General features: G+C 55.3%; 1 protein-coding gene and 1 long non-coding RNA gene across 6 annotated transcripts in view; one reads left to right on the top strand and one right to left on the bottom strand.

Annotated features, from left to right (window-relative positions):
• Window positions 1–26,533, bottom strand: part of ACTN4 (actinin alpha 4) — a 69,163-nt gene that overhangs the window by 13,324 nt on the left and 29,306 nt on the right. For 3 of the 5 annotated variants that reach the window (XM_045076778.1, XM_045076773.1, XM_045076776.1), the window contains exons 2-9: window positions 12,722–12,836; window positions 12,350–12,469; window positions 9,267–9,353; window positions 8,126–8,213; window positions 7,494–7,572; window positions 6,220–6,301; window positions 5,358–5,443; window positions 1,133–1,225 (exon numbers count right to left, since the gene is read on the bottom strand). In XM_045076778.1, coding sequence (XP_044932713.1) covers window positions 1,133–1,225; window positions 5,358–5,443; window positions 6,220–6,301; window positions 7,494–7,572; window positions 8,126–8,213; window positions 9,267–9,353; window positions 12,350–12,469; window positions 12,722–12,836 — 750 coding nt within the window. Of the gene's footprint in view, window positions 1–1,132; window positions 1,226–4,245; window positions 4,332–5,357; window positions 5,444–6,219; window positions 6,302–7,493; window positions 7,573–8,125; window positions 8,214–9,266; window positions 9,354–12,349; window positions 12,470–12,721; window positions 12,837–26,533 lie in introns of all 5 variants that reach the window. The other 2 variants (XM_045076777.1, XM_045076774.1) reach the window with 1 other exon arrangement.
• Window positions 9,672–22,606, top strand: LOC123391152. The gene is made up of 3 exons (XR_006605767.1): window positions 9,672–10,274; window positions 15,541–15,837; window positions 19,982–22,606. It is a non-coding gene; the product is annotated as an uncharacterized LOC123391152 (long non-coding RNA).

Below are 26,533 nucleotides of genomic sequence, written 5' to 3'. Positions count from 1 at the left end.
TAGCAAAATGAGAAAACCAAGGAAAAAGGGATCTATGTGTCATTACATCTTGGTGGATGGTGCCAGCCACGCTTTCCTAGGAAGCGATGGGATTCCAAGACAGAAGCTTTTAACTTTCTCTTGGTATTACAAAGCATGGTGGTAACAGACGGTAGCTTCTTTTAATTTTTAAAAATATTTAAAGTAATCTCTGTCCCCATGTGGAATTCAAACTCACAACCCTGAGATCTAGAGTTCCACACCTCACTAAGCCAGCCGGGTACTTGGTTGGCTTTTTCTTTTAAAAATATCCTTAAGTTGGCAAAACAAAAAGCTGGTCACCATAGGCTGGCTGTCAAATACTTTTTCAAATATTCCTGGTTCGTGAAATTTCCAAGTCTGGGAACCATTAGTCTCGAAGAGCATTCAAACCACTGCTCTCCAGAAACTCCAATATATACATATGTATTTTTTTAAAGTGGAAGTTCTTAAAATAAAAGAGGGAACCCAAAACTAAACACCCACGTTCCCAGTGGCCTTTCCGGGTTCAGGCTCTAGAGCAGAGCTGCCTGGGTTTGACCTCTGGCTTTCTGTTCTGCCAGCTGCGCGCCTGGTGCCTGACCCTCTGGGTCTGTTTCCCCACTTGGAAAAGAGGTGAGATGTGTTCCCTCCGCCCGGGGCTGCTGTGTAGACAGTAGACCCTGCTCTAGAAGTGAGGTGCCGGGCCCGCCGCGACAAACCGCAGTCCTGCCACTGTGCCTGCGCAGGGGTCTCCCACCATCCCACTGAGTCAGTCAGCCTGCAGTGAGGGCATGGCAGGTTTTTTTAAAACCTCCCCCGATAATTCTGGAGTGGTGGGGTGTTTGGGAAACTCTGTCCTTAAGTACCTCTGCAGGAACCTGAGCTCAAGACCACAGAAACCAGGGAGCATGGTGACACCTGTCTGACTCTCAGCCTTTTATGACGCTAGCCTGGAAGGTCACACACTGGCTTGGCCACACTCCACAGTCTGTCAGCTCATGTCCTTATCTAGGAAGGGTCACTGCTGTGTCTGCCCTCCCCTCTGCAAGTGTCACATGACCTTCGCCCAAGGGTAACCAGAGGCACCCCAGTCCTCCCACTGTGGTGGGGCTGGAGTGAGTGGCAGACTTACGTCACTAGCCAGCCTCTCATAATCTTCCATGAGGTGCTCATTCTCCTGGTTGACCGCCAGCACCTTGCAGATCCGGTTGGCAGCGGTCTCAGCCTGGGACACGGGAAGTGCCATGGTCAGGGATGCCTAGGGGCTGGTGACCCTCCCTCCTGACAGGCTCATCCCCCAGAGCCGGCCCGTCCACAGCCCACCCAGCACTCCCCGAGGAAGGAAGGAGAGAAGCACAGCTCCAGCAAGATGGCACCCTGAGTGGCTGCGTCCTGATGGGTTCTGCCAGCGTCCCCATAGCTTACTGCTAATGCACCTCCCGCCCCCGGCAAAGTTGGGCCCCTCGGCTCCCTTGGCCTGGACCCTGGAGACACTGAAGGGGGCCAGGGAGCCCTTCCACTCTTGGGGAAATGGATTAACAGGCCCACAGAAAAGGAGGCCGAGTAGTGAAGCTGGGTGGGGTCCTCCACTGGGCCAAGCCCTGAAAGAGTGTCCCCCGGGTGGAAAGGTCTGCAGCAGAGATTCAGGGGCCCCCAAAGAAGTCTGTGCACAGGAAAGCACCAGTATCCCCTTTCTAATCCTCCCTTCAGAGGTGGGTGCAGATGATTCATTGGGCAGAAGTCACCACCCACGAGGCAGAAGGGAGCGGTGGAGACTGTGACCAGCCTCTGCTCAGGACTACGGGACAACGTGCTGCCTTGTCCTGCTGGGGGAAACGTGAGGAGTGGTGAAGAAGGAGAGCGGGGGATGCCACACGGGGAGCAGAAAGACCAGGTACCTTTCAGGAAGCACAGAAAGGGTCCAAGAGGAGAAGTTGAAACGGCAACAGAACAGGAACAGAAAGAGTGAGGAGGGTCTATAGAGTGGTGGGGAAGGAAAACAGAGAGGCTTGGGGATGGCTCCACACCTGCCAGCCACAGGCCCCGACGCCCAGCCTCTCCTGTCCACACGCTGTCTCCGGGACAGGTGGGGAGGTGAGTGGGGGACCAGCCGGGACTGGCGTGTGTGTACATGTGCCCACACATGCACACGCTGGGCACCACGCTGCAGGCCACACGCCAACAGCCCCAGGCACTGTGCCTCAGAGATGAGGCTCACAAGGGCCTCAGCCGAGTGCATGCCGGAAGCAGAACTAAGGTCTCAGCTTGCAGAGGGTGGGGGGGGTTCTTGTGGGGTGTCAGTCCCTGACCGGACTGAGAGAGACAACGGGTACCCCGTGCTCAGATCCACCCCGAGGCGGGGGCTGCTAGTCGGAGGGACTGTTTCACCGCTGAATTCCTGGCACCTCTCTAGGGACTGGGTTAAGTTTTAGATACTCAAAGTTGATGAATGAAGGAGCAAACAAAGGAAAGCAGCAATTGCTTAGGGACAAAAAATAAACTATCAAGAGAGAACGGGCATACTTCCCGTGAGGTCTGGAGTCTGCCCTGTGCTTATAAACCAGAATGGATGCCAGAGAGCACTCTTCTGAGCGGCTGGCCTGAGTCTCTGAGGACACAGAGTAGCACGAATAAAAGCATCGCAGGGCTGTCTGCAGAAGTCAACACAGGCTGGGGGAAGCTGGACCGACAGCTGGAGAAGCCCAAGTACAGCACGTCTCCTGGTGAATGGGCAGCTCCCAGTAGCCTGACCTTTTCTTCCTGTCTCCCAAGACAGGCCCAGCTGCCTCAGAAACCCCCAAATGCTCCGGCCTGAGCTTTTCCGCCACTATCTGCTCCCACAAATCCCTCAAGGCCTCCTAGCTCCCACCGCAGCGGAGGCCAGCGTGAAGCCGGGAAGGGCAGCCTGGGCAGGAGAGGGAGATGTGGTGGGCAGTGAAGCCGGCCAGGACCTTGCGGAGCGGTGAGGCCAGTGGCAAGCGTGCGGTCAGCCAGGTTGGGTCTGAGTCCGGGAATCTTCCGCCGCTGCCCGTCCCCACCCCCACCCCCCAACAGAACACCGCAAACACAAGTTCCGCCACACGCTGGCTGGGTGGGGAGAGGCCATGGGGCTAGGAAGACCATGGTGGATGGGGTACACCCAGAAGGCTGCTCTGACCACCCCATCACCAGCTGAGTGCTTACGGGGCTAGGCGCCATTCTATGTGAGCTCACTTCACCCTCAGGACAATCCTGAGACAGGGATGGGTAGGATCCCCGTTTTACAGGTGGGGAAACTGAAGGAAAGGGACTCATCTCAGGTCACGCTGCTAAGAGGTGACAGCAGGGACCAAGACAGACGGACCACAGAAGGAGCTCCATAGGACCAGAAGGTGCAGCTCTGGTCCTGTGACTCTGCGAAGGGCTCCCTGCCTCTCTGAACTCTGGTGTCCTCCTGTTACAGGAAGGTAACTGCACCCCCCCCGCACAGCCGTGCGCGGGACTCTCCTAGAACCTGCGCATGCGGAGCTGCCGCAGGACTGCCCAGCATGCAGTAAACGCTCAACTAACAAAAGCCGGTTTCTCCTCCCCAGCCCTGCCTGCTCCTAACTACTGACATGGAATCAAGTCACCGGGAGTACATGGACCCAGGACCCACGAAACATGAGGCAAGTGGAGAGGACAAAGGTGCCCGGGCCTCCAGGCAGAGTCTCCCTGCCCAGGAGCCGCCGGGTGCCTTCTCATGGGAGTGGACAGCTGCCATTGGGCTCAGACACCCCCGAGGACACTGTTGGTATTGGCGGCACTGGGGACAGGAGTCCAGAGAGGATGTAACCTGCTCGGACCAAGCCTTTCCTGCAGCACCCGTGAGGGGAAGAAGTTGTAAAGAGAGCCAGAAAGGCCAATGCTCCCCAGTGCGAGCACACAGCCAGGCCAGCAGGCAACTGACCAGGGCAGGGCGCAGCACAGAAAGAAGGACAGGGCAGCCGAGTGGCCAGGAAGGAGCACACCTGCTAAATGCGGCTCTACAGGGACGCCTCCCCCATTTTTACGGGCCAGGCTCTGCTCACAGAGAATACACGTGGTCTGTCAGCACCTAAGGCCCACGGTCCCGAGAACCCCTCCTGACCGGGTGCCTCCTCATGCTGGTGCAGCCTGTGGGATGGCCTGGCAAGGGCTCCAACCACAAATGGGTGGCAGGGACAAAGGGAGAGCGAGGACCAGGCTCTGGCCATAGCAGTGAGGGATGCTTCCGCCCCAGCTCACCTTTTGAGCCCCCGAAAAAGCGTGGTAGAAGCAGGACACGTAAGTCATGATGGCCTTCTCATCTGGCCTCAGAGTGCCTACAATATCTGCGCAGAGAGAGAGAGAAAGAGAGAGAGAGAGGCAGGAGAGAGTGACAGCTGCAGGGAGGGCACCGGGGCCGGGCCCGAGGCTCATGCGGGAGGAAGGGCGCTCACTCCAGACTGGAAGCCAAACCCCGGCTCTGGCAGCATGGGCGAGTTTTGCCGAGGTTTTGTAGAGGCCAAGGGAGAAGTCCGAATAGGTGGGTCCCTTTTCTAACCAGAGCTGGGTGACACTGGCTACTGGCTTTGGAAAGGAAGCCTTGTGCAGAGCCAGAGGGCTCAAAGGCTAACTGATCTTTCTGAAAACATCAGTGAGATCATGTCTTACGTAACCAGCTACCACCCCTAGAACAGAGCGCTAAGTGGTCTCTGGGGGCCCTTTGAATTCAACTCCAGATCCCAGACTACTGTGATTCTACACATCTTGGCCCTGTTACCATCTCTAACCTCATTCTTCTCCTCTTGGCCTTTCCTTGAATAAGCCAAGCTCATTTCTGCCCCAGGACCTTTGCACCTTGCTCTACCATCTGCCTGGAAGATCATTCCTGCTGATCTTCATGTTGCAGCTCCTGCCCATCACGGCAGGTGCCTGCGTAGGTCGGCCGGCAGAAGCCTCCCGCCACGGCCCCCAGCTGAAGCAGGCCCCTGCATCTGTCTCCCACATTCCCCTAACCTGCCCCACATTCTCTACTGTGCTTGATACCACATGAGATGACCCGAGCTGAGGCCACACCTGTCAACTGTCTCCCCAACTGACATGGCAGCTGCATGAGATCAGGGATCCTGTCTGACCCAGTCCCTACTGTATGCCCCATGTCTGGAACGGAGTCTGGCCCAGACCAGAAGCGAAACAGACACTGTGAGCAAAGACTACACGGGCAGTGCTGCCTGAAGTCGGGGTGGGGGGGCGGCTTCCAGTCGGAGAGAGGCCACTGCTGTCTGCAAGAGAAACGAGGTGAGCATGGGAGGCGAGAGGCAGTAGCGGCATTGGGCAGTGGCGGCGAGGTGGGCCTGCCTGGCCCTGCCCGGTACCTTCTGCGCTCCCGAAAAGGCATGGTAGAAGCTGGACACATAGGTCATTATGGCCTTCTCGTCGGGCCGGGCCGTGTTCACGATGTCTGTAAGTGAACGACAAGGGTTAAACCGCCCAAGTAGGGGCGGTGGGGAGGGGTTGTTGCTCACTGGGATCCAAACTCTCCCAAGGCCACAGGCATCCCAGGAGAAAGACCCTCAGAATGGATTCAGTGACCCCTGCTGACTCTAGTGGGCTTGTCCACACCCTCAGCCCCTCCATCCCTTGTGGTCTCTAGAAAGGCCAAGGCTGTGGGAACTGGATTAGAATGAGGCCACTTCCTCTCTCTGAGAAAGGCCTCAAGGGGCTGCTCAACAGTCAGCCCCAGGGGCCACCAGAGGCCAGAGCCATGGGTCCTGGCTGGGGGCGGTGGGGGGTGTGCACGGCTGGGAAATGGAACAAAGCCGGAAAAGGAAAAAACAAACACTCCACTTTGATGGGCTCCGGACTCCGAACCTGAGGCAAGCAGGGAAGGCAGTCATCTGGGTTGTCTGTAGGAGCCAGGCCTCCCTGGCCATCTGGCCTGCCCATCCCATGAGAGGGGCAGGACTCAGGCTGGGTACTGGCAGGACACTCATGTCCTGTTTCAAGATGCGGCCCCCAGAACCTGTCCTCTTCAAGCTACTCCTTTCCCAGCTTCCTCATCCCTCCCTGAGCCCGTCTGGTCTACTCAGGCTGCTCCCGCTCTGGCTCCCGGGCAGGACCACGGTCTTCGGTTCGACCAGCTTCCTTCAGCCCGTCTCACTGGTACGGCCAGCTACCTCAAGCTACCACAGACGTGAGCTGAACAGGGTGGGGACAGAACAGAAGGGATGTGCTTACCCTCCGCATCCAACATCTTAGGGATGTCTAGATACTTCTCAGCCACTTCAAAAGCATTGTTCAGGTTGGTGACGGGATCGTCCTGGGAAAAGAGGAAGAACTTGGTCAGGGGCAGGAGCAGAAGCACATGGGAACAAAGCTGGCCTGGAGGGGAGGCATTCTGGGAAGGGGCAGGACTGGAAAGGGTTCTTGAAGCAGCTCTCAGCCCCCCTATGCTGCGGAATGGAGCTGGGGACACCCAGATGGAGTCCATTCCCACCCAAAGAAAGGCTTCTGGAAATCTTTGTGGGGCAAACTGTCAACGTTTTCTCCAGAGAAAACACAGGTATGTTTTTTCTTACACTTTCCAGCTCTCTAGACCCCAGATTAAGACCTCTGTCCTGAAAACCTGGGAAGTGGGGTCCAGACCATGCACTGGGGGGGTGATGGGGAGGGGGTAAACTGAGAACTTCCAAGGTGCAGCCTTCCTGAAGCATACCTTCGCACAGTCTCCCCACTGTCCATGGAATTAAAAGACCCTCCCTCATGTGCCTTAATCCATGTCCAGCTAGAGCCCCATCCAATTACCCAGGGGAACTTGGGACAGACCAAGTGCAGGCTCATGACCGCAGCCCCTCAAGTTGGGAATACCCCCCCAATGGCTCTAGGCTGCCCCCAAATCCGGGGTCCTTCCTCGACTCTATGCCAGCTCAGGTGCGTTATCTATCCCTGACTCATTGGGTCTGAACCCCCTGCCACCCTCATTCAGCCCCAGCGCACGTACACGGCCTTATGGCACGTTTGCTCTGGACACATTACCCTGCCTTCTCTGCTGGGAGCTCCTAGAGGCCATGGCCTTGGTCTTACAGGATCCCAAGCTTTGCAGAGGCAAATGAGAAAGGACCCTACACAGGAAACACCTGCTGGTGGGGATGGTCTAGAACTCGTCACCCCTCTTCTCCATTAGACAGAGAGGAAGTGCTTCCAGAGGCTAAAAGGTTAAGGACGGGGAGCTAGAAGGCACGGCTGGCCAAGCCCTAAAATAACTGGGCAGTTGCAATGCCCATAAAGGGAAAAGGGGACAGTCCCCAAGGGAAGCAAGGGCAGCAAGAATCAGCCATAAAGCCTGGGGTCTGGTGACAGCTGGCACAAGGCTCCCCCAGCCTGGCCATCTGAGTGCAGAATCCAGCTGTGGACACCAGCAATGGACGGGCTTGGGGGAGGTGACCCAAGATCAGGCTCAAGGTCAGACTCTGTGTATCTCCGGCCACTGAGGGGAACAGCAAGAGGCAAACCTTTCTCAGCTTGTCATACTCGATCAGCTCTGGTCTGTGCCGGTGGATCAGTGCGTTGAAGGCAAGACCGTCCTTCCAGCTGGGGATGGAAAGGGAAAGGTTGAAAGGAGGGCCCTCTCACCATCATGCGAGCGCGGACAGCCTGGACACCCACAGAAAGGATTAATTCACAATTACTAGACAGTGTGTGTGCCGGGCACTGGATGGAGAGAGTAGGGCAGAGCAGCTGCAGGCGGGTGACCAGTGGTGAAATCCTAGCTCTCACTGTCAGCACAACCCTGGGCAAGTCCCATTACTTCCTGCTCCCTGTTTCCACATCTATAAAATGGGGTAGTGATAGCTCCACAGGGTCATTGTGAGGATTAAAGAAGGGAATACATATCAACAGACCAGCCCCTGATGGGTGACAAGTACCTTACGAGCAAGTGCTCGCCTCTGGGACAGTGTGACTGCCCTGAACGGGATAGCCTGCTACAGAGGGAGACGGCCCACTGCGGGACTTCGCTTGGGCGGCCCTGACCCGTGGGGGAGAAACAGGAAAAGGGTGCAAGTGCGAGGACGGATCTCCGTCTCTGGGGGAGGGGGACAGTGAGGGAAGGAGACGGGGTGGGACGCTGTGGCCGGGCGCTCACCTGATGTGGAAGTTCTGCACGTTGACGTTCTTATAAGGGGCCGTCTTCCGCTGGCACCACAGAAGCAGCCCTTCCTTGGCGGAGGTCTCTGAGAAACACACAAGGACGGTGAGCACCGGCTCCAAACCCGACCTTTAGGACCCAGTCCCAGGGAATGGTACTTGGGACTCGAGCACAGAGGTCAGATGGACAGCAGCACAGCTGGGGACGAGAGCTGCTCCTGCTCCAGACTCCACAGGCCTCTGCTGGTCCTAGGCATTGGTCTGCAGAGCCAGCCCTGAGTCGTCACCTGCCCAGAGTCCTCCCAGGAAGTGGCAGCGACGGGGCTGCCTGACACTGGGCCATGTTTCTGACCACAAGGCCTGTGCCTTTATCCACCAACACAGTGCTCAAAGAGCCCCAGCTGCTGGTCTCGCCCTCTCCTGAACGCAAAGACTCAGCAGGGGGTAGGAGCACTGGGGTCTCCCAGATGCAGGGGCGGCTTCAGGGAAATGGGAGTTGGGGAGCCCAGGTCATCGGTTCCCCAGGGACAGACTGGGGGTTCTGGGGGCAGAGGACATGTCCATCCCAGTCACCGCTGTGGCCTACTGCACACATCCCCTCCAAGGGCTGGCTGGGATGCCTTTTCTCATGCTGCGGCACTCACAGGCGTTGGGAGGGGAAGTGCAGCAGCTCCTTCCTGGCCAGCCCGGCCCAGCCCCAGGGTCTTGGGAGGCAAAGGTCAGAGGATGGGGGTGTCAAGCAGACACATGCAGGGTTCTGATGCACAAGAGAACTGCACCAGGCCTGACTCCATCACTAGTTTACTTTGGGACTCAGATTCCTTGACTGTAAAATGGGATCAACTGTGCCCATCTGATGAGGATCCGGTGAGGGTCCACTGAGACGGAGACCACAGGAGCCAAAGGGTTCTGGGTGGAGAGCAGAGCTGGGCAGCTGCTGGAGCCCCCCTCACCTGCAGCTGGGCCAGCATCTCACTAACCACTCTCGCACAGGGCCAGGCCCTGGGAGGGATGCTGGGAAACAGGGCAGAACCTCAAGCAGGAAGACCGAACCCCAACATTGTAATCTAACTCTCCCCAAGCTGGGAGGAAGCAGGGAGGGGAGGAAAGGCACCGTCTGCCAGTGTGCAGGCTCTCACCTTCCACAGAGATGTCCTGGATGGCGAACCTGAGGATGATGGTCCAAATCATTCCCAGGGTCATCTTTGCATTGCCGTCTACAATCTCTGCATGTGGGGAAGGGGGCCGAGAGTGAGAAGTTGTTAAAAGTGGAGGGGACTCCTCCTGGCACTGTGCAGAGATGAGCTCTGATTGTCCCATGGGAGCCACCCAGGCCTGTCCGCCACCCACACTGCGAGATGTGGCCTGAATGCCAGGACACACTGTCCCAAGAGCCTTCTTCTATTGCCTGGCACCTGCGGGCCTCTTCCTGTCTGGCCAGCTCCAGCCTGCTCCTCGCTGAGGCTTATCCCAGGCGCGGGGCCGGCATTCCCAACCATCTGCCTGCACCTCCCTCCCGCCTTTGTGGCCACGTCCCCGCTGGTGGGTGCACGCTGCACTCCTGTCTGCTGACCATCTGTTATGTCCTTCCACCTGTCCGGCCCATTGTGGTCCCCTGAGCTGGACACACTGTTGCCTCTGTGGCCCGTGCGACCCAACCCCCACAGCAGCCAGGGCACTTGCCTGAAGAGCTACACTGGATTGTGCCGCTCGCCTGCTCACAGCCCCACCACACCTACATGAAGCCCACACCCCCCAGTTCTCCTCACGAGCCCTGCAGGACCTGCCCACCCCAGCACACTCTGGCTGGGTCCTTCTGGCAAGCCAGGTTCGTCCTTGCTGGAAGGACCTCACACCTTCTGTCTGCCCATGAAGTATGCCCCTTGACCCTTTCCTCAGACAGCCATCGTTCCCATCCTATAAGCCTCTGCTGGGACCTCTCCCAGGTGGCTTCCCTGGGCACGGATCTGCAGGCGTCAGCCCGGGGCCTCTCCCCTCGCACACTGACCACCACATGTAACCACGTGTCTGATTTATTTGCTCTCAGCCTGCCTTCGAGAGCACTGCTCTACCTGGGGACCCAGAACCTGCCCTTGTAGAAGTTAAGATGCTGCAGGACGGGGACAGCGGTGACACAGGCGCAGCTGGTAAGCATGTGCTTCCTTAACTAACCGAAACCCAAGACTGTCTCCAACTCCCGGGAGTGAGAGGTAAGGGCCTGCACCACACGCGTCAGCTTCAGGGGCTTAGAGAGCAGTCCTCTCTGCAACACTCAGGGCGCCATGTGTCCCGGGCTGGGTCAGAGAAGTGAGGGCGACCGGCCTCATCCCTGAGTCTGCTGGCCAGATGAGCCATAGCAGTCTTCTGAATGCCTCTGCACCCCACCAGCCCCTCAGGATCTCAGCGCAGCAGGTGCAGGGAGAGAACCGACCCGCTGGCCCTCGAGAACAGAAAGCTCTAGGATGGGCTGGATCTGGAGGAGGCAGAGCACTCATGCAGAGGAGGGGGCCCAACCTTCCCCAGGAACACACCCAAGGTGGGGGGGGGGCGGCAAGGTGGTGGGTCGTGAGCCACCATGGAGACACTCCCCACAGCCAAGCCTCAGGCTGAAGGCAGAGGGCAGATCTTTCGGCTTCGGAGTGTCAGCATAAGGAAACGTGCGTGGCCGGCTGGCTGGAGGCAGGGGAAGGACAGTGTCTGTTGGGTCCTTTCCCAGGGCTAAGAAGCCCAGACCCGGAAACCAGGCTGAGTGCTCCCAGCGCAGGGCAAGGGCAGCCCTCCAGTCAGGAAATCTATACTGCGTTCCTCCCAAGTGCCGGGCACACCAGGGCAGGGAGCCAGCCACAGTCTGCAGAGGAGGCCGTGGCTCCCTTACCCGGCTGGCTGCACAAGGAAGCTGGTCCTGGAGGGCTTAGGGAGATCCCGTGAGGGAGGGGAGACAGCTTCTCTCGTGTCACTTGCTCCACAGCTACTTCTCGGACCCAAAGCTGTGCACCGAGGAACCTATGTTTCCGTTGCAGCCTGGACTGTGTGGCGGGCAGGGCAATGGGGGCGGGGTGGATGCCAGGCTCTCAGGTACTCTGGAGCCCTCAGGGCCCCTCCTGCGGGCTGCCTTTCAGCTTTGCCCCAGGCCCAGCAGTCACAGGGACTGCGAGTGAACCAAGCTGGGCACGAACAGACAGCATTTTTAGATGAAGTTTTTCTTCAAATGAAAATTGGTGAGTGCCACCAGGTCTGTCCTCTCAGCCCTTCTGTATTTACAGGCTAGCATTTGAGCAAAATACATGCAGCTGTGAGAAGCAGAAGGCTGGCATGGAGCCAGGGGGAAAGATCCATGTAAGGACAGAAAATCAGAGAGCCCAAGTGATTTGGGGGGTTTTGATTTTTTTTTTTTTTTAAACAAACACCAACCACCTCAACCATGGCATGTGATGCCTGGCACCCCTCCCGGAGAGGTCCCAGACGGGGGCAGAGCCTTGGAACTCAGCACACACACTCTGGCCTAGAGTCTTGGCCAAACTTTCAGAGCCCTGTCATTAAAGGCAATTAGTTTTCTTTGTTTTTCTAAAAGCTGGGACAACATGGATGTCAGGGTGTAGGAAATCCTGCTCTAATGAGCGGAACTGTGAGCGGGAGCTGATGGGGACCTTCTGGGCTCTATCTGGCCTCGCCTCGTCTCCAAAAGGGCCTGTGAGTTCAAGACAAGCTAGCTGCGGGAGGGAGAGCATGTCGTTAGTGACCTCTGGACTTGCACCCCAGCCCAGAGCCCCAACACTGGGCCTCAAATGCCCTTCTCTTCTCTGCATTCCCTCCTATCCACAGATACCAGGCAGGGCCAAAGGACAAAGGTGCTCCAGAGACACAGACAGATGCCAGGTCACATGTCTGTCAGTGTCTCTCAGGCCCAGCATAAGGAGGGTGAGTGAGGATATCCAGGGTCCAAGTCAAAGCCACTCCTCCCCTGCAGCAGGGGCCTGCCCTACATGCCCGAGGACGCCAGATTCCTGAGTCCTGGATGGATTGTTCTGCAGGTGAAGGGGGTGGGGGAAGTCGTGGGCTCAGTGATCCCACTGAGAGGGCAGGCACTGTGGTCACTGCTGGATATATTACTGGGGCTTTACACACCCCAAGTGCTCTGTCACCCACCCAAGTCTGTTCAGAACAGAGAGCTCCGGCCTCAGAGCCTATGGGCCAAGAACAGACCTGCCCCCACCAAGCTCACCTTCTGCCCCGATGGAGACCAGCTTGACCCCTTTGCTGGCGATGAAGTCCAGGGCTTTGTTCACATTGTTGATTTTGTGCACTCTCATCTTGCCCCGCTCTGGCTTAGGTAACCGCTCTCCTGAGAGCCACACACCAAGAGAGGGGAGAGAAAGGGAAGCTTTAGTGACCCCACTACTCTCCAGAGCCCGCCGTCAAGGTGCTCTGCCCCCTCCCCGCTCCATCCCAGGCCAGAGCCGGACATGCTGCCATCACTCAGGCCTCATGATCCTCCTAGCAGGCATGGGACAGCCTGGGTAGTCTGTGTCCCTAGGACCTCTAACAGCACACCTGTTCCAGGTCTGGGTTGTCCTGGGGTGGAAAGGAAACTCACCTGAAATGACCTCCAGAAGGAGCATGAGCTTGAGCCCGTCTCGAAAGTCCTCGTCGATGTTCTCGATCTGCGTGCCAGCCTTCCGCAAGTGGGAGTTGCACCAGGCTGTGAACGTCTAGGGAGCCAAGACAGAGAGGCATAGAGGGTCTGTGAGGGTGTTGGGGCTTTCTAGCAAAAGGACTAGGCCACAGCCCTGACATGGGACCACAGTGGTCACCATATGAAGACCACAATGCGGGCTTCATATGCACTATTTCTGTGTCTTTAAGTGACCTGGACAAGTTGATCTGTGGATACTGAGGCTCGGGGTAGTTAACAGACCCGCTGTGTTATCAGCCAGGGAGTAAGTGGCAGATTCTCTTAGCCCCATGCAAGCCTCATTTGTTTCCCTGCAAGCCAGACACCCTCTGTTCCCTAGGAACATTCCACTTCTCACCTTCCAAACCTCAAGGGGGCTTAACGAAGCTGGAAGTCAAGAGGGAGGCAGGCAGCCACTGCCCACCTGGGTTAGGCAGCTGTCTCTTAAGAAGTTTCTGTGAAACACAGGGCATGTGGATGCTGAAGGTGACAGGACGCTTTCAGACAGAGAGGGTCACAAACAAGAAACCCAAATCCCCAACACAGTATCTCCCACAGGGCCCCCGTCACTCAGCCCGCCACCAGTTAGCCATGTCACCAGACATCAGCCCCCAGAAAGCACGTCACAGCATTTAAAGATGGACATGTCCAGACACCTTCTGGGGCAACTGAGCCTCCCACAACAGGGTCTGGGAACAATGCCACGCTTCTGTTTCTCACGGAGCCCCCGTGCCCCGCCCTGCCCCCTCCATCTGCACAGGCCAGGGTAGAGGTGGGCAGAGGGCCAGGAGCACACAGAGCACACTCCAGGCCCAGGCCCAGGCAGAGGCCATGTTGGGGGCCAGGGGCTTCGAGGGAACCTCTGGCGGAGCACCATGTGTTTTGACAACTGTCACCACTCCTGCTCATTTAGAGACTCCACACAAGGCCCCTCCTAAAGAAGCCATCTAATTAACATGCTGCACCACAGTGAGGATGGGCACAGAGTTTCCTTCCAAACCCATACTAGAACGGTTGGTGACTGTGGGTGGGCTAGGGCCCCCGAGCCCACCCTGTGTGGAGTTGTCCCTTCAGCTAAGGGTGCCCGGGCCTTGCTTCTCTCTCTCCTGAGCAGGCAGATCCCCCCATGAATCAGCCTGATGTGCAGCTCCTTGGGGACACCCACAAGCGACTTGCTTGGCCCAACCTGATTCTGACTCGGATGGTGCCCTCCTCTGTGCAGGCCTCATCATGGCACCTTTCTCTCTGGGCTCTCACTCCAGTTCTGTCCTCTGCCTTCCTACATACTCAAGTTCCGGCCACCAAGCAGGTGCTAAGAACACAGGAATGAGCCCTCCCACCCCATTTCCCAGCCTCCCCACGCAACTCTCAATTCAGACAAATGAGGGCTAGGCTACTGCTTCCGCTGCCCAAGTGGACACACCATCCGACCTCCGCAACGCGTGCCTCCCCATCCATAACATGGCAATGAGGATGGCACGCAAGTAATGGTCAGTATGAGGGTCTGCGGTGGTGATGCCCAGAGAGCACATGGCAGGTGCTCAATAAACAGCAGGTCCTTGGTCATCGAGGGGCGTCCCCACATCTCCTTTCCTGAAATCCAGCCACCTCTTCCACTGAGTGCCTCCTCCGTCCCCATCTGTCCTGGCTGCCACACAGCCCTTGGCAGCTCTCAGCCACGTTCTCCAGTCATTCTGGATCCAGTCCTACTGGATGCTGCCTGCACGTGTGTGAGCTCTGAGGGGGGCAGGAGGGACGTCTCATATCTCATGTGCCATTATAATGCCTAAGCCATGCACGGCCGTGGTGGTGGCAGCAGGCTAGGCTGAAGCAGGAGGAGATGGGGAATGCCTGTCTTCTGCTTGTCCATGTTCCAAAAGATTCTGGTGAGTGGCAAAGCGACCAATCTCGTCCCGAGGCTAAGGACCTAAGAGGGTGATTCCCAGAGGCTGACCCCCCTCCAAGGCTGTGGTGCTGCCAGGGCCAACATCTAGGCCCCTGGTCTGCAGGCAGGGCCAGGAAGGCATCTAAACGGCAGCCATCATCAACCTGGTCTGCCTGGGTTACACCCATGCACTCTCAAAGGGCACAGGTCTAGGTTCAAATGCCAGCTCCCTAACCTACTTACACCTGTTTCCTTCCCTGTCGGATGGACTTATCAGAACCTACCTCATGCAGTTGCTGTGGGATTAAGTGAGGGAGATGCTTTAAAGCCCCCAATACGGTGCCTGGCATAAGGTGAACTGGCTACTTCCCTCTCTGCATAGGCCTTCCCCTCTGTCCCAGGGTCTGGAGTGGAAATGGAAGCACAGGAGGCCCTCCTCCCTAGAGGCTGTGGGCAAATCTCGCCTCTCAGGTTCAGGCTATTCATCCTCATGAGGTCACTGCACGAACCGCCCTCCAAACGGGCCCCGCAGCCTGTGCCCAGCTCCTCTGGGGAAACACACAAGAGCTCTGGGGCTTGGGGCTCGCACAGACCCGGGCCAAAATCTTGCCTCTGCCAGTGAGGCAAGCTGCCAGCAGGCGAACCCTGGGCGGGCGGTGAGCCTCAGATTCTTCCATGGTGAAACAGGTACAGTGACCTTGCCTCTTAAATGAAGATTAAACAAAATAATTCAAGTAAATCACTTAGGACCGGGCCTGGCACAGATGAAGTAAGCACTCAGTGTTACACATATGTCAAAGAAAGATCTATCTTCAAATAAATGGTAACTAGGCACCGTGCACTTCTGTCTCCCTAGCTGCAAGCAGGCACAATCCTAAGCAGAACAGAGCAGGTGCCGGGAGAATCTGTGCTTGCCCGTCCAGGTGGTGAGAAGGAAGGACTCGCTCCCCGACGTGCCGCAGACAGAACAGAATTCCCGCCTGCAGGTCTCCCGCCCTCCCTCTCCATGCCCTGCTTGGCTCTGTTTGCTCCTAGAAGACAAGGGGCATGTACTGACACCAGAGAGGCTCATGGACGGAGACAACAGGACCTCAGAAGGCCATCCGGAGGGAACAAGTCCACCCCAAACGGCCACCTCTTCACGCACTGACCGGTGAGTAGGAGCTGTAATTCGGATGGGACATTAAAAATTCAGGTTTTTTTCCTAGCTGGTTATGAGAATAACTCTCTACTTATACACTTCCTCTCCCTACCCAGTTTAGACTAAGATGTGTGGGGTAGATAGTGTTGGGGGGGCGGTTTCAATAGATAGAGGCCTTGGACGCCCACCACACCGCCCTCTGCAATGCACGGTTCTCAGAGCAGGGGCCTCAGAGCCCAACTGCTGACAGGTCCAAACGCCCTGCGACGTTCCAGGCCCATGGGGCTGGAACACGCCCGTTCTCTCGACAACCATTTGCTGGGAGTCAACCCAGGGCCAGGTCCTGGGCCGAATACCCAGGCGTGAGCAACCACGGACACAGCCTGCAAACTCACGGGGCGCCTGTTCCTAAGAGGGACAGGGTCTCGTGAATCAAGCAGCGACTCAACTACAGAAGCAACACCAGCAGGGTAAGTGGTGAGAGTTACAACGGGAGCGGACACTTCCAACGAGCTCACGATGTACTGGGCACCGTGTCATGCACTAACTTCTCTCATCTTCACAACTACCTGTGGGATAGCTGCCACCATTGCCCCATTTTACAGATGAGGAAATCGAGGGTCTGGGAGGTATCACGACTTGATCACCGATAGTCATGTACCTAGAAAGTTACTGAGCTGGGCCAGGTGCTCTGAGCTTCAGAGGCCCCACTCTGAGGTGTCAGGCCTGTGCCCTCTCCCCGCTGCCCCCAGAAAGGGAGCTAAAGAGTGTTCAACATCCTAGCTCCTGATCTAGTGGTAGGAAGAGACACAGGGAAGTGTGCTTAAGGAGGTGATTTTCGACTCTGATACACCTGAGAAAGAGCTAAGACAAAAATAAGGAAGGAATCTTTTCCAGATAATACGAACAGCATGTGCAAAGGCCCTCCGGCAGGTTTGAGAGCAAAGAAGGGAGTGAGGCAGAGCACGCTGGGCCAGGAGGCCAGCAGGGGCTACTCACAGGGCCTGGGGAAGGTCACAATGGCACCGGCTGTGTGAGGGCAGAGCTGAAGGGGGCGAGGGTCGATGCATGAGGACCAAGAAGAAGAGAGTAAAGAGCCTCTGAGAGAGACTTACAGGAGGAAGGCGGAGGAGTCATGGAGGCGGATGGAGATACCAACTGTCATGACTGAGAAAGGCAAGCTCAAGGCTTCCATTTTGTTGGGGAGTGGGGGTGTCCAGAGCTACCGGCAGGCACTCTGTGGGAGGAAGAAAACGCAAAAGACAACGAGCTCAGCTGGGTTTTACTATTAAGGCCATTTTCAGGGTAAGCACGGACTCTGAACAGCGTTCATGACCCTGTCCACTCAATGCCTTCTCCTGGTCAACAAATCCCACCTTGGAACCCCTACTGGGATCTGGGCAGGGGAGAAGCAAAGCAGACAATTTACATTCTGGTGGAGGGGGGTGGGCACTTTAACACAAATTATGCAAGAACTGCTAATTACTAGTTCTCACTATTTCTATGGAGTTAACTCTTTAAAATCTCCAACCTCATGATCATGTAAATTATCATCTCCAGTTTACAGATAAGGAAACTGAGGCAGGCAGAGGCGCAGTGACCTGCCCGAAGTCACAGAGCTTGTCCACACAAACTCAGGGCAGACCCTCACCCACAAAGTCTGAGTGGGATGCTTGGTACCAGCCCGGCAAAGCAGAGCCAACAGAATGGGGTCAAGAAGGCGCCCCGCCCCAGCCCCGCCTCTGAGCTGGAGGGGAACTCAGAGAGTGAGGCAGGCAGAGCTATGTCTCCACAAGCTTGCCTGCTTCCCAAAGGGCCGCCTGGACCCAGAACAAGGCAGGTGAAACAACGCTGGGGCTGGCCCTGTTGCTCCCCGCCTGTCCTTGCCATTCTGAGAAGGGAACCTGCGCCCAGCCCTTGACCTATCTAGGGAGGAAGGAAGGATGTGGACTTGTCTGTCTTTGAGAGCCCATGTGAAAAAAACCACAGAGAAGAGGCTTAGAACTTGCCTCTGCACACTGGCAGCCTGTTCAAGATTCTTCTCGGGTTGTTAAAATAGCACAGGGTGCAAGTGGGAGAGAGGAAGGGGTGGAAGGAGAGAAAGCCGGGCCTGTTGGTTCCTCTGGGATCCAGTCACCACTCCCAGGGCTGTGGTGCACCAGGGAAGGCAGGCGGGCTTCAGAGGGGCCCCTGGGCTGTTTCTGCTTTGTCACTCCGTGTGTGGGGGCAGGGGGAGAGAGGAGGGCTAGCATGCAGGCCATAAAGTCCTTCCTGTGTCACAAGGACCCCTCCCAGTGGCCAGGATGTGGGGCGGCTGGGTGAATGAATGATGGATATTGTTCGTGAGATGACCTAAGCAGCCAGGAATGTGGCAGTGGGGGGGTGGGGGGGTGCTTTAATGAGCCATTCATTGATGACTCCCTCCCCCAACCCAAAGAGGTAAACCCTCTCTACTCTGGGGTAGTCAGTGAATAAGAACCAAACATGAAAACACAGGGCAACCAAGTGGTGTTCCAGTGGGCACAGTGATGGTGAGTGCAAGAAAGGGTCCTGGTAGGATGCTGCCGCCCCAGCTGGAAAAACTTCCCTTCCCTCTTTTTCTCAACGACTTCCTGTTACAAAACGTGGCCATGGCACTGAAGGGGGTGGTGTGGAGGAAGCTGGAATTCCACTAAACCCAGAATAAAGAGAAGCCTCTTGCAAAGTCAGTCTGGGCCTAGAAACAGGCTCAGCCAAGTCCCTTGGCTGGGGCAAGCACGATGACTTGATTATGGGCCCTGGTTAGGAGGTCTGCCGGACCAGTGTGGAAAGCTGCGTGTTCCTACTTACTCACAGCAGCTCACATGTGGATTCCACTGACTCCACACCTCACAGAATTTTAGGGCTAACTCTGCTGCTTCATGCTGCACCCACTGCCTTCCACTGTGGACCCTCCCCACCCCATTAGTAGGACATCGCAGGCCAAGAGCCTGACCCCCAAGGACCAGATGCATCTTTTCCCCAGGCCCAGGCCTAACCCGAGTGGGTCACACCAAACTCCCCCAGGGTACACGGAGGCAAGACAGGGCTCCCCGTGGTGCTGGGAGTTTTCAAACCTCCTCTCTGCAATACCGTGTTGGGTCTGCTGCTCCGCTGGGGCACCGGCTGCCTTGAGGGAGAGGGCGCCGTCCCACCTCCTGAACTCCCACCTTGCCTGCTGTGGCCTCTGATGCTGCCCATGGTTCCTGCTTCCACGGGTCCTCGGGAAGGGTGTCTGGGGCTTGGACACAAGGGAGGGACAGCTATTTATCCCAAAGACAGGCATCCACCGTTCTTATCGCCCATCTGCCTGGCTACTGCCACGTTCCAGACGAGCCCTGGCCCCAATGGGGCATCTTTTCAGGTCCTGAAAGCAGAAACTGCTCCCCTGACCCCCGGGTTCCATCACCAACTATAAAAGCCCTTTCAGGCCCCGCCGGCTCAGCCTACTGGAATCTGGTCGCCAGTGGCCCAGGCGAAAGGGCGATCACCCCAGCAACAGCCTCAGGGACCATCCAGGGAGTCTGTGAGCCTCTGGAACAGTTCTGGGATTGTACGTGTGAGCAGTGTTCTGAAGACCCATTGCCTTTAGCAGAGCCGAAGGGGAGAGAAACTAGGGAGCAGGCTGAGAACAGAGAACGAATTGGCTGCCAGGTCACGGATGCGGCCCCACCAGCACGGGAAATCGAGGCGGGCAGTTCGCAGCATGGGGGACACAATGAGCTGCCCGCCCAGAACCCAACTGCACAGCTAGCCAAGGGCAGAGTGGGCCTGCTGCATGTCCTGCCCCATGACGACATAACCTAATTTGAAAGCAATTACAGGGAAATATGGAATGCTTCTTATGTCCTGGCCTGACGTTGCCTTATTCGGAGTTTTCTCAGCCTACATGAAAAAGCTCTGACTTTCCAGCCAGAGAAGAGGTATAAATACTGGAGAACAGAGCTGTGAGCATTCCAAAGGTCCTGCGTGTCCACGCAGAGACCAGCTCTCCCCCATGCCCCCTCCCCGGGAGCCACTGTTCCCGCCTTGGCCAGTACCCCCGGGGAAGCACATTCGTTGCTGCAAGGCACTGACTTTGCAGTATCGTACCCACCTCGTGAGCGCTGGTCTCTAACTTTCCTGTCACTCCTCACAGGGCTGGCTATCTCTCATCATTCAGGACTTCCCTCAGATGACATCACCCCAGGTCTTCTCTGACCTTGACATCTGCACCTTGCAGTCACTTTTCTGTTATGTCGTTTTCGTTGTATTTGCTACTCTCAGAAGTGATGTCGCCCATCCATAACCAGACCACCTCCCAAGTATACTGCCGTCTCCACGAGTCTGGTCTGCTGCAGGACTCCACGGCCTTGCACAGCTGGAGCTCAGTAAAGCTGGGGGCTTCTCATGACCAGTCGCTTATGACTTCATGGTTTCTGATCTCATTTTATACTGGTGAAAGTCCCGAGTTAGGGATAAAACCGCTTACTTTCAAAAGTTCACAGAAATAAATCCCAGAGCTGTAGACACTCCTAAAGCCAGCCAGGGAAGACACTGCTCTTGGCTTGCTGCTCTGATGGAAGGGGACAGGAGCCCTCGGGAGCTCCCCTGGTGCGCTCAGGCCATCAGGGCTCCCGGGCTCCCGTGTGCAAGGGTGGGGCCTGGATGGTGGGGTGGGGGGCAGTGGACGGAGAGGACAGTGACACAGTGGGGAGCAGGGGCTCTCGAATCTCACGCCTGGCTTCAAATGCTCACCTCGCCACTTACTGTGTGTGTGTGGCCTGAGAAAACAAGTGTCACCTCTCCCAGCTTCCACTTCCTCCTTTGTAAAATGAGGATAACAGGCATGGTGTGAGTGTTCAACAGGGCGATGCCCACACAGCCTGTGGAGAGTGAGCGATCTGGGCTGTTCTATTCATTACTGCAGCATCAGCACCGCAGCTGGGGAAGCCAGTCACCCCACCCAGGATCCACCACACTGCTGGCCATACTCCGGGGGCTGACACAATGCGATCTCCCCCAAACTCCACTTGCCTTTACCTCACCACCAAATGAGTAAAGAAACATAAGGACCAGACCCGCTTCTTCTGCCAGAGACCCTTTAAGCCCAGAGGTCCTGGATCCTGCCTGTACATTAGAATTACCCTTGAGCTCTTCTGGTTTTTCCTTTCAATTTTTAAGACAATAAATACTGTTTTTCGCCACTAAGCTTTGAGGCAACTTGCTACGCAGCAGTAGAGGCCCTAATACAACATGGAGGCAGAGATGCTGGATCGCGGGCGGGCATGTGTTTTTTGAATCAGGTGCAGGTTGGAGAATCCATTCTTTTTTGTTGTTATAATTCACATACCATAGAACTCACCCTTTAAAAGCATAAAAATTGGTGCGTTTTAGTTTATTCATGAGGCTGGACAGTTATCACTGCTATCTAACCCCAGAACACTTTCATCCTGATGAGCGCACTCCCCACCCCCGCTCCTGGCAACCACTAGTCTACTGTCCCTGTGCATTTGCCTTTCCAGGGACATTTCCCATCAATAGAATCATACAGTATGTGGCTTTGGTCTGGCTTCTTTCACTCAGGGTGTGCTCAAGGTTCGCCTGCATGGCGGCAGGTGCGCTACGTTACTTCCCAAGTACTCTTACAGCACATGCATGTAGCATGTTTTGTTTATTCATTCCTTTGCAAGCCGATGGACATCTGGCGCATTCCCACCTGTGCTATGGTGAATGAGGCTGCTACGGACGTTCATGTGCAAGTTTTTGGGTGGATGTGTGTTTCCAGTTTCCCTAGAGGTGTAAGTGCTGGTGCATACGGCAACTCTCTGTTCAATCATCGGAGGAACTACCAGACCGTCTTCCAAAGAGGCTTCACCACTTTACGTTCCCATCAGTCACACAGGAGGGCTCCGACTTCTCCAGGTCCTGGCCAACACTCACTATTGGACTTTTCTGATTACAGTCATCCTGGAGGTTGAGAGGCATGGTGTCTCACTGTGGTTTTGACCTGCATTTCCCTCATGACTGATGATACTGGGCATCTTTTTGTCCACTTATTGACTATTTGTAGTAACCTCTTCAGAAAATGTTTCTAGTTCTTCACCCATTTTTTAAATGGTTGTCTTTTCACTGTTGGTGCTATAGGAATTCTTTATATAGTCTGGACACTAGACCCTTATCAGATACATGATTTGCAAATATTCTCTCCCATTCTCAGGGCTGTCTTTTCACTTTCACTTTCTGAACTATTCTTTGACGCAAAAAAAAAACACAAAAAACAAAAAACAAAAAAACCACTTTTTAATTTTCATAAGTCTAAGATAACTATTTTTCTTCGGTTGAGTGTGTTTGGTGTCCTAATAAACCAATGCCTAATCCAAAGTCACGAAGCCTTACACCAATGTTTTCTTACAAGTTTTACAGTCTTAGTTCTTACATTTAGGTCTTAGATCCAGTTGGGAGTTATTTCGTATATGGTGTGAGGGAGGGGTGCAATTCCATTATTTGCATGTGCATATCCAATCATCTCAGCACTTTTTAGTGGAATGACATCTCTTTCCACGTTGATAGGTCTTTTGCCCTTGCTGGAAATCAAGTCACAATAAATATATGGGACCTGGGAATTTCATAAAAATGCCTGAACTTCACCCTGGGTCAGATGTATCAGTCCCTGTAGATGGGTCCTAAAGAGTGAAACTAAGGAAGCTTACCAAGTAAGTGTAACATGTTGCCAGGTTGAGAACCACCACACTAGCTCCTTTACTCTACAAGTGAGGAAACTGAGGCCCACAGAGAACTACGGAACCCCCCGCATCTGTCAGACTGAACATGACCCTGGGGCTAAAAGAAACCCCCCAGAGAAGTGGGGTAGGCAGCCCAGGGTAGGGAGGTCCCCCAATCTGAGCTTGTCTGTTCTTAAATGGACCTTTTCTGGAGTTATCCCCCACACACGGAAAACCTACCAACCAACCAACCAACCAACCCAAAGCTACGGAGATTACACACAAAAAAATGGGTCCTCCCCAAGGGAGAAGAGGCTGCCCTCCTCACACAGAATGCACAGGGAGATAAGGGTCTGAACTAAAGGCAGGTGGGGCCCACAGGGTAGAGGTAGAAGGCAGCACTCAGCTCTCAAAAGAAAGCTTTTCAGCAGGAAAAGGAGATGGGTGAGGCCTACCTGGAATGGCTACCTTTAAAAGAAAAAACTTCCACTCCCAAAAGGCTGTTTTTAAATTAGGGCAGCAGCAGAGACTGGGGACATGCCCTCCGCCTCCTCTGGCCCAATCTGGCATTTTGCTGTGAAACGATCAGGCACAGAGGCCCTTCACCTGGAGAGCAGGGAGTCTGAGCTACAAAAACCCCATTTACTTTCAATGGCTTACAGCTCAGCTCAGGTTTCGGAGTAGGAAGGGAGATTAAAGATTGTCTGGTTTAAACTTTGATCTTTCAAAAAGATAGCCAAGTGAGCCAATTCTGGCCCTGAGACTATGTGGCTTGGAATCCTAACAGGTGCCTAAGAAAATCAGCCTGTCGATTTTACATTTCAGCATGAACAAATCTGCCCACAGACTTGCTTTCTAAATAACAGGCAGTTGGTATTTGGGGAGACAGAGTCAGAGAGGGAACTGAGAAGACTCCAGTCTACTGCTGCTCTCAGCCAGCAAAGCCCATCCCAGAAACACCCCAGCAGAAAGGAGAAGGGAAAAGGCAGGGGTATCTGGAGGCAGGGCAAACACCACCATTTTGCCGTCTGTTCACCGACTAGCAGACAGCCTGCTTCCTGCTGGAACTGACATGGTCACAAACTGGGGTGGTAGGAAGGCATTTATGATGGGCCTACGAGTGATTTCTAACTGGTGTAGGTTTTGCTTTTGACAACTGAAACTCCTGCCTTTTTTTGTTTGTTTGTTTTGGGGCATTCTGATTGAATGGTCACCGATCAGGCCTGAAGACTTCTCCTGCTCCAGTGAAAGCAGGGAGGGGTGTCCGGCGGGGGTGGTTGGCATGGCTAGGACAGAACTGGGTTGGCCTGGAAATCTGTGCTCTTGTCAAGGGGAGCTGGAGCCCCGGCAGCACACACAGACACACACTTGTTTCATCTGTGCTCTGTCCCACTGGCTTCCCACTCACAGAGGCTGGGAATAAGATGATCCCTTCGAGAAGCAGGGTGAGTCAGGAGGCCAAGAGAATATAGGGCATTTATCTGCGTGATCAACTCCTCTCATCTCTGAGTGGCCCAGAACGGGCAAGGCGCCCACAGAGGTGCTGGGTCCCCATCACCCTGCCCACCCTCTGCTGAGGCTCCGGGCAACTCCTCTCGGCAGCTGGGACCGAGCAAGGGCTCAGTGAAAACTGGATGGGGGACTGAATGAATCCATCGTCAATTGCCTCAGACCCGAAATTCCTGGCTTAGAGTTTGGAGCTTGCCAAGAGGTAACTGGCGGTGTTCAAAGTTACCCATTCTTGTCCTGAGCCTCATGTTAGCAGACTCTGGGTCTACTTCCTGGCACTATAATTTTGGGGGGTGGGAAGCACAACTTCTGTGGGTGAAGAAATTGTTCTCCATTTGGGGGTCTCTTTTTTCTTTTACCATATTCACTCCATCTCAGACGCCTTGAACATACAAGATGGACAGTATCAACAGCATCTTGAAAGGATTTTCTTTCTTCTTTTTTTTTAAAGAAAAACCAAAATAAGGTTCTATAGCCAAAGTGTAATTACAGGATTGGGAGGAACCAGTCCAGAGACTGAAACCTCTGACTCATAATTGCTCCATTAAAAATGGTGAAACGTTTGCCCTGGCAGAGTGACAGGGTTAGACTCTCACTTGGGCTTGCCCCACCTACAGGCCTTCCTGGGGCTGGTACTGAGGCCTGGCCAAACCACAGAATAGTCACAAGGGGCGACTGTCTCCAAGAGCGGTGTGATGTCAGAGGAGAGGGAGGCCCCCACCACTCTCAGGGGCACATCAGACTCCTGGCCCTATCACGACAGAGGAGGGGCTTTGTATGTGCGTGTGTGTCGGGAAGACGGGAGGTAATGGAGTGCCATTGGGAAGCCGTGCGGTAAGTCTTCCAGAGAGGACTGGCATCCCAGCTCTGAACTGAGCTTCCAGAGAAGATAGCAAGAGCTGTTTTTATAACTGGGCGGGGCAGGAGGCTTCCCCTAATCTAACTGTACAAATGACTCACATTTACTGAACGCTTACAGCTTGCCAGAATTTGTTCTGAGAGCCCTACACGTTACAGGTGAGACTCCCAAAGCTGAAGCAATCTGCCGGTGGTTACACCGCCGAGGGGTGTCAGAGCTGGGCCCATACGTCTTCCAACCAACCCCGAGTCTGGCCACCATGCCCTTCCGGCTCTGGTTCCCGCTCTGCCGGGCCCCCAGTGAGGTACCTTACTTGGTTTCTCTCATTCGAGCCACTCTAAGGAAGACACAGAACCAAGTGCAGTCCCGGAGGCTCTTGGCCAATCCCATGGGCCACAAGCACCAGAGGCCTCACGACAGGCTGCAGGGTGAGTCATGGGAGAGGGAGGGCCAGTCAGGTGACCCAAAGAGAATCAGAGCTATGCTGAGGTGGCCTGGTTACCTTGACATTCCTGTGATTCTGCCAAGGTAAAAAGTAACCCGAGGAGTTTGCCTTATATGGGCACAATGACAGATTTCAACACAACGTGTTAACTGACCCTGCATCAAATCTGTCCCCAGATTGCAAAGGAGAGGCCTGATAATGCTCTGAAGGTATAGAAAAAACAATTTATGACATGCTAGCACACTCAGAAAACAAAGGTGCAGCCCAACTGCCATTGTGGGGCTCTTTAAGACATGGGGGGAGGCTGGTGGCCCCCAGGCCAAGTGGCTCTATCCCTCTCCTCCTTCCATGTGGCAGGGAAGAGTGGGCTTAGGCCCCTCCCTCTGTTCACAGGGCCTGGTCCAGGGCAGGGTCTGGATCAAGGCAGAGCCTGGAGGAAATCAATTTCAGGCTGGAGCAGAACAGCCAGTCCTCTATGGGTTCAGAGAGTCCCAACCACCTGCTTTCTCCCAGAGGAGTCCAAAAAGGAGAGACAGGAGCTGCACAGGGAGCCACAGCCTTTCAGGTCCGTGGGGAAAAAAGTGGCAAGGTCTCAGTGCCTTGACGCTGTGTGAGAACCAAAGGAGGTGACCAGGCCTCCCTGAGTTCCAGAGTCATCCCAGCCTGGGCCCCAAAATGCTGGCATCAGACACCTCCCTCCTGGGCAGACCCCTGCCCCACCAGAGGAAGACAATGCGCTGACTCCTCCTAAACTTCAATTATCCATTCTAATTTTCAAAAGTACCAGGTGTCTACTACACACCACCTACTACTCTGAGCACTGGGATTAAACAGACAAACATCCCTGGTTTCATGAACCTTCGGTTGTAGCAGAGGAGATGACAAGCAGAAGAGAAGACAGGAGATGACAGCACAACACAACAGGGCAATGTGGCAGGAGTAACCAGTGGAGGGGACAGCTGAGGCGGGGATCAAGTTCAGAAAGTCTAGGAAGACCTCTCTGTAGAGGTGGCAAATAAGCCCGAACAGATAAGGAGCCACTGTGGGCCACCTTCTTCAGAGACACACAGGCCCGAGGGTGAACCATGATGGACCCCACAAAGGGACACTCCCAGGCCAACAAGGGTGGACAATGGGAAGTCACACCAAGGAGTGCTTATCAAACAGCACTCC

The sequence above is a fragment of the Mustela putorius genome, unplaced genomic scaffold (assembly GCF_011764305.1).
Source record: "Mustela putorius furo isolate JIRA1106 unplaced genomic scaffold, ASM1176430v1.1 tig00000196_pilon_pilon_pilon, whole genome shotgun sequence".
Lineage (NCBI taxonomy): Eukaryota > Metazoa > Chordata > Mammalia > Carnivora > Mustelidae > Mustela > Mustela putorius.
Note: the sequence above shows the minus strand (reverse complement) of the source record. Positions and strands in the feature narration are given on the sequence as shown.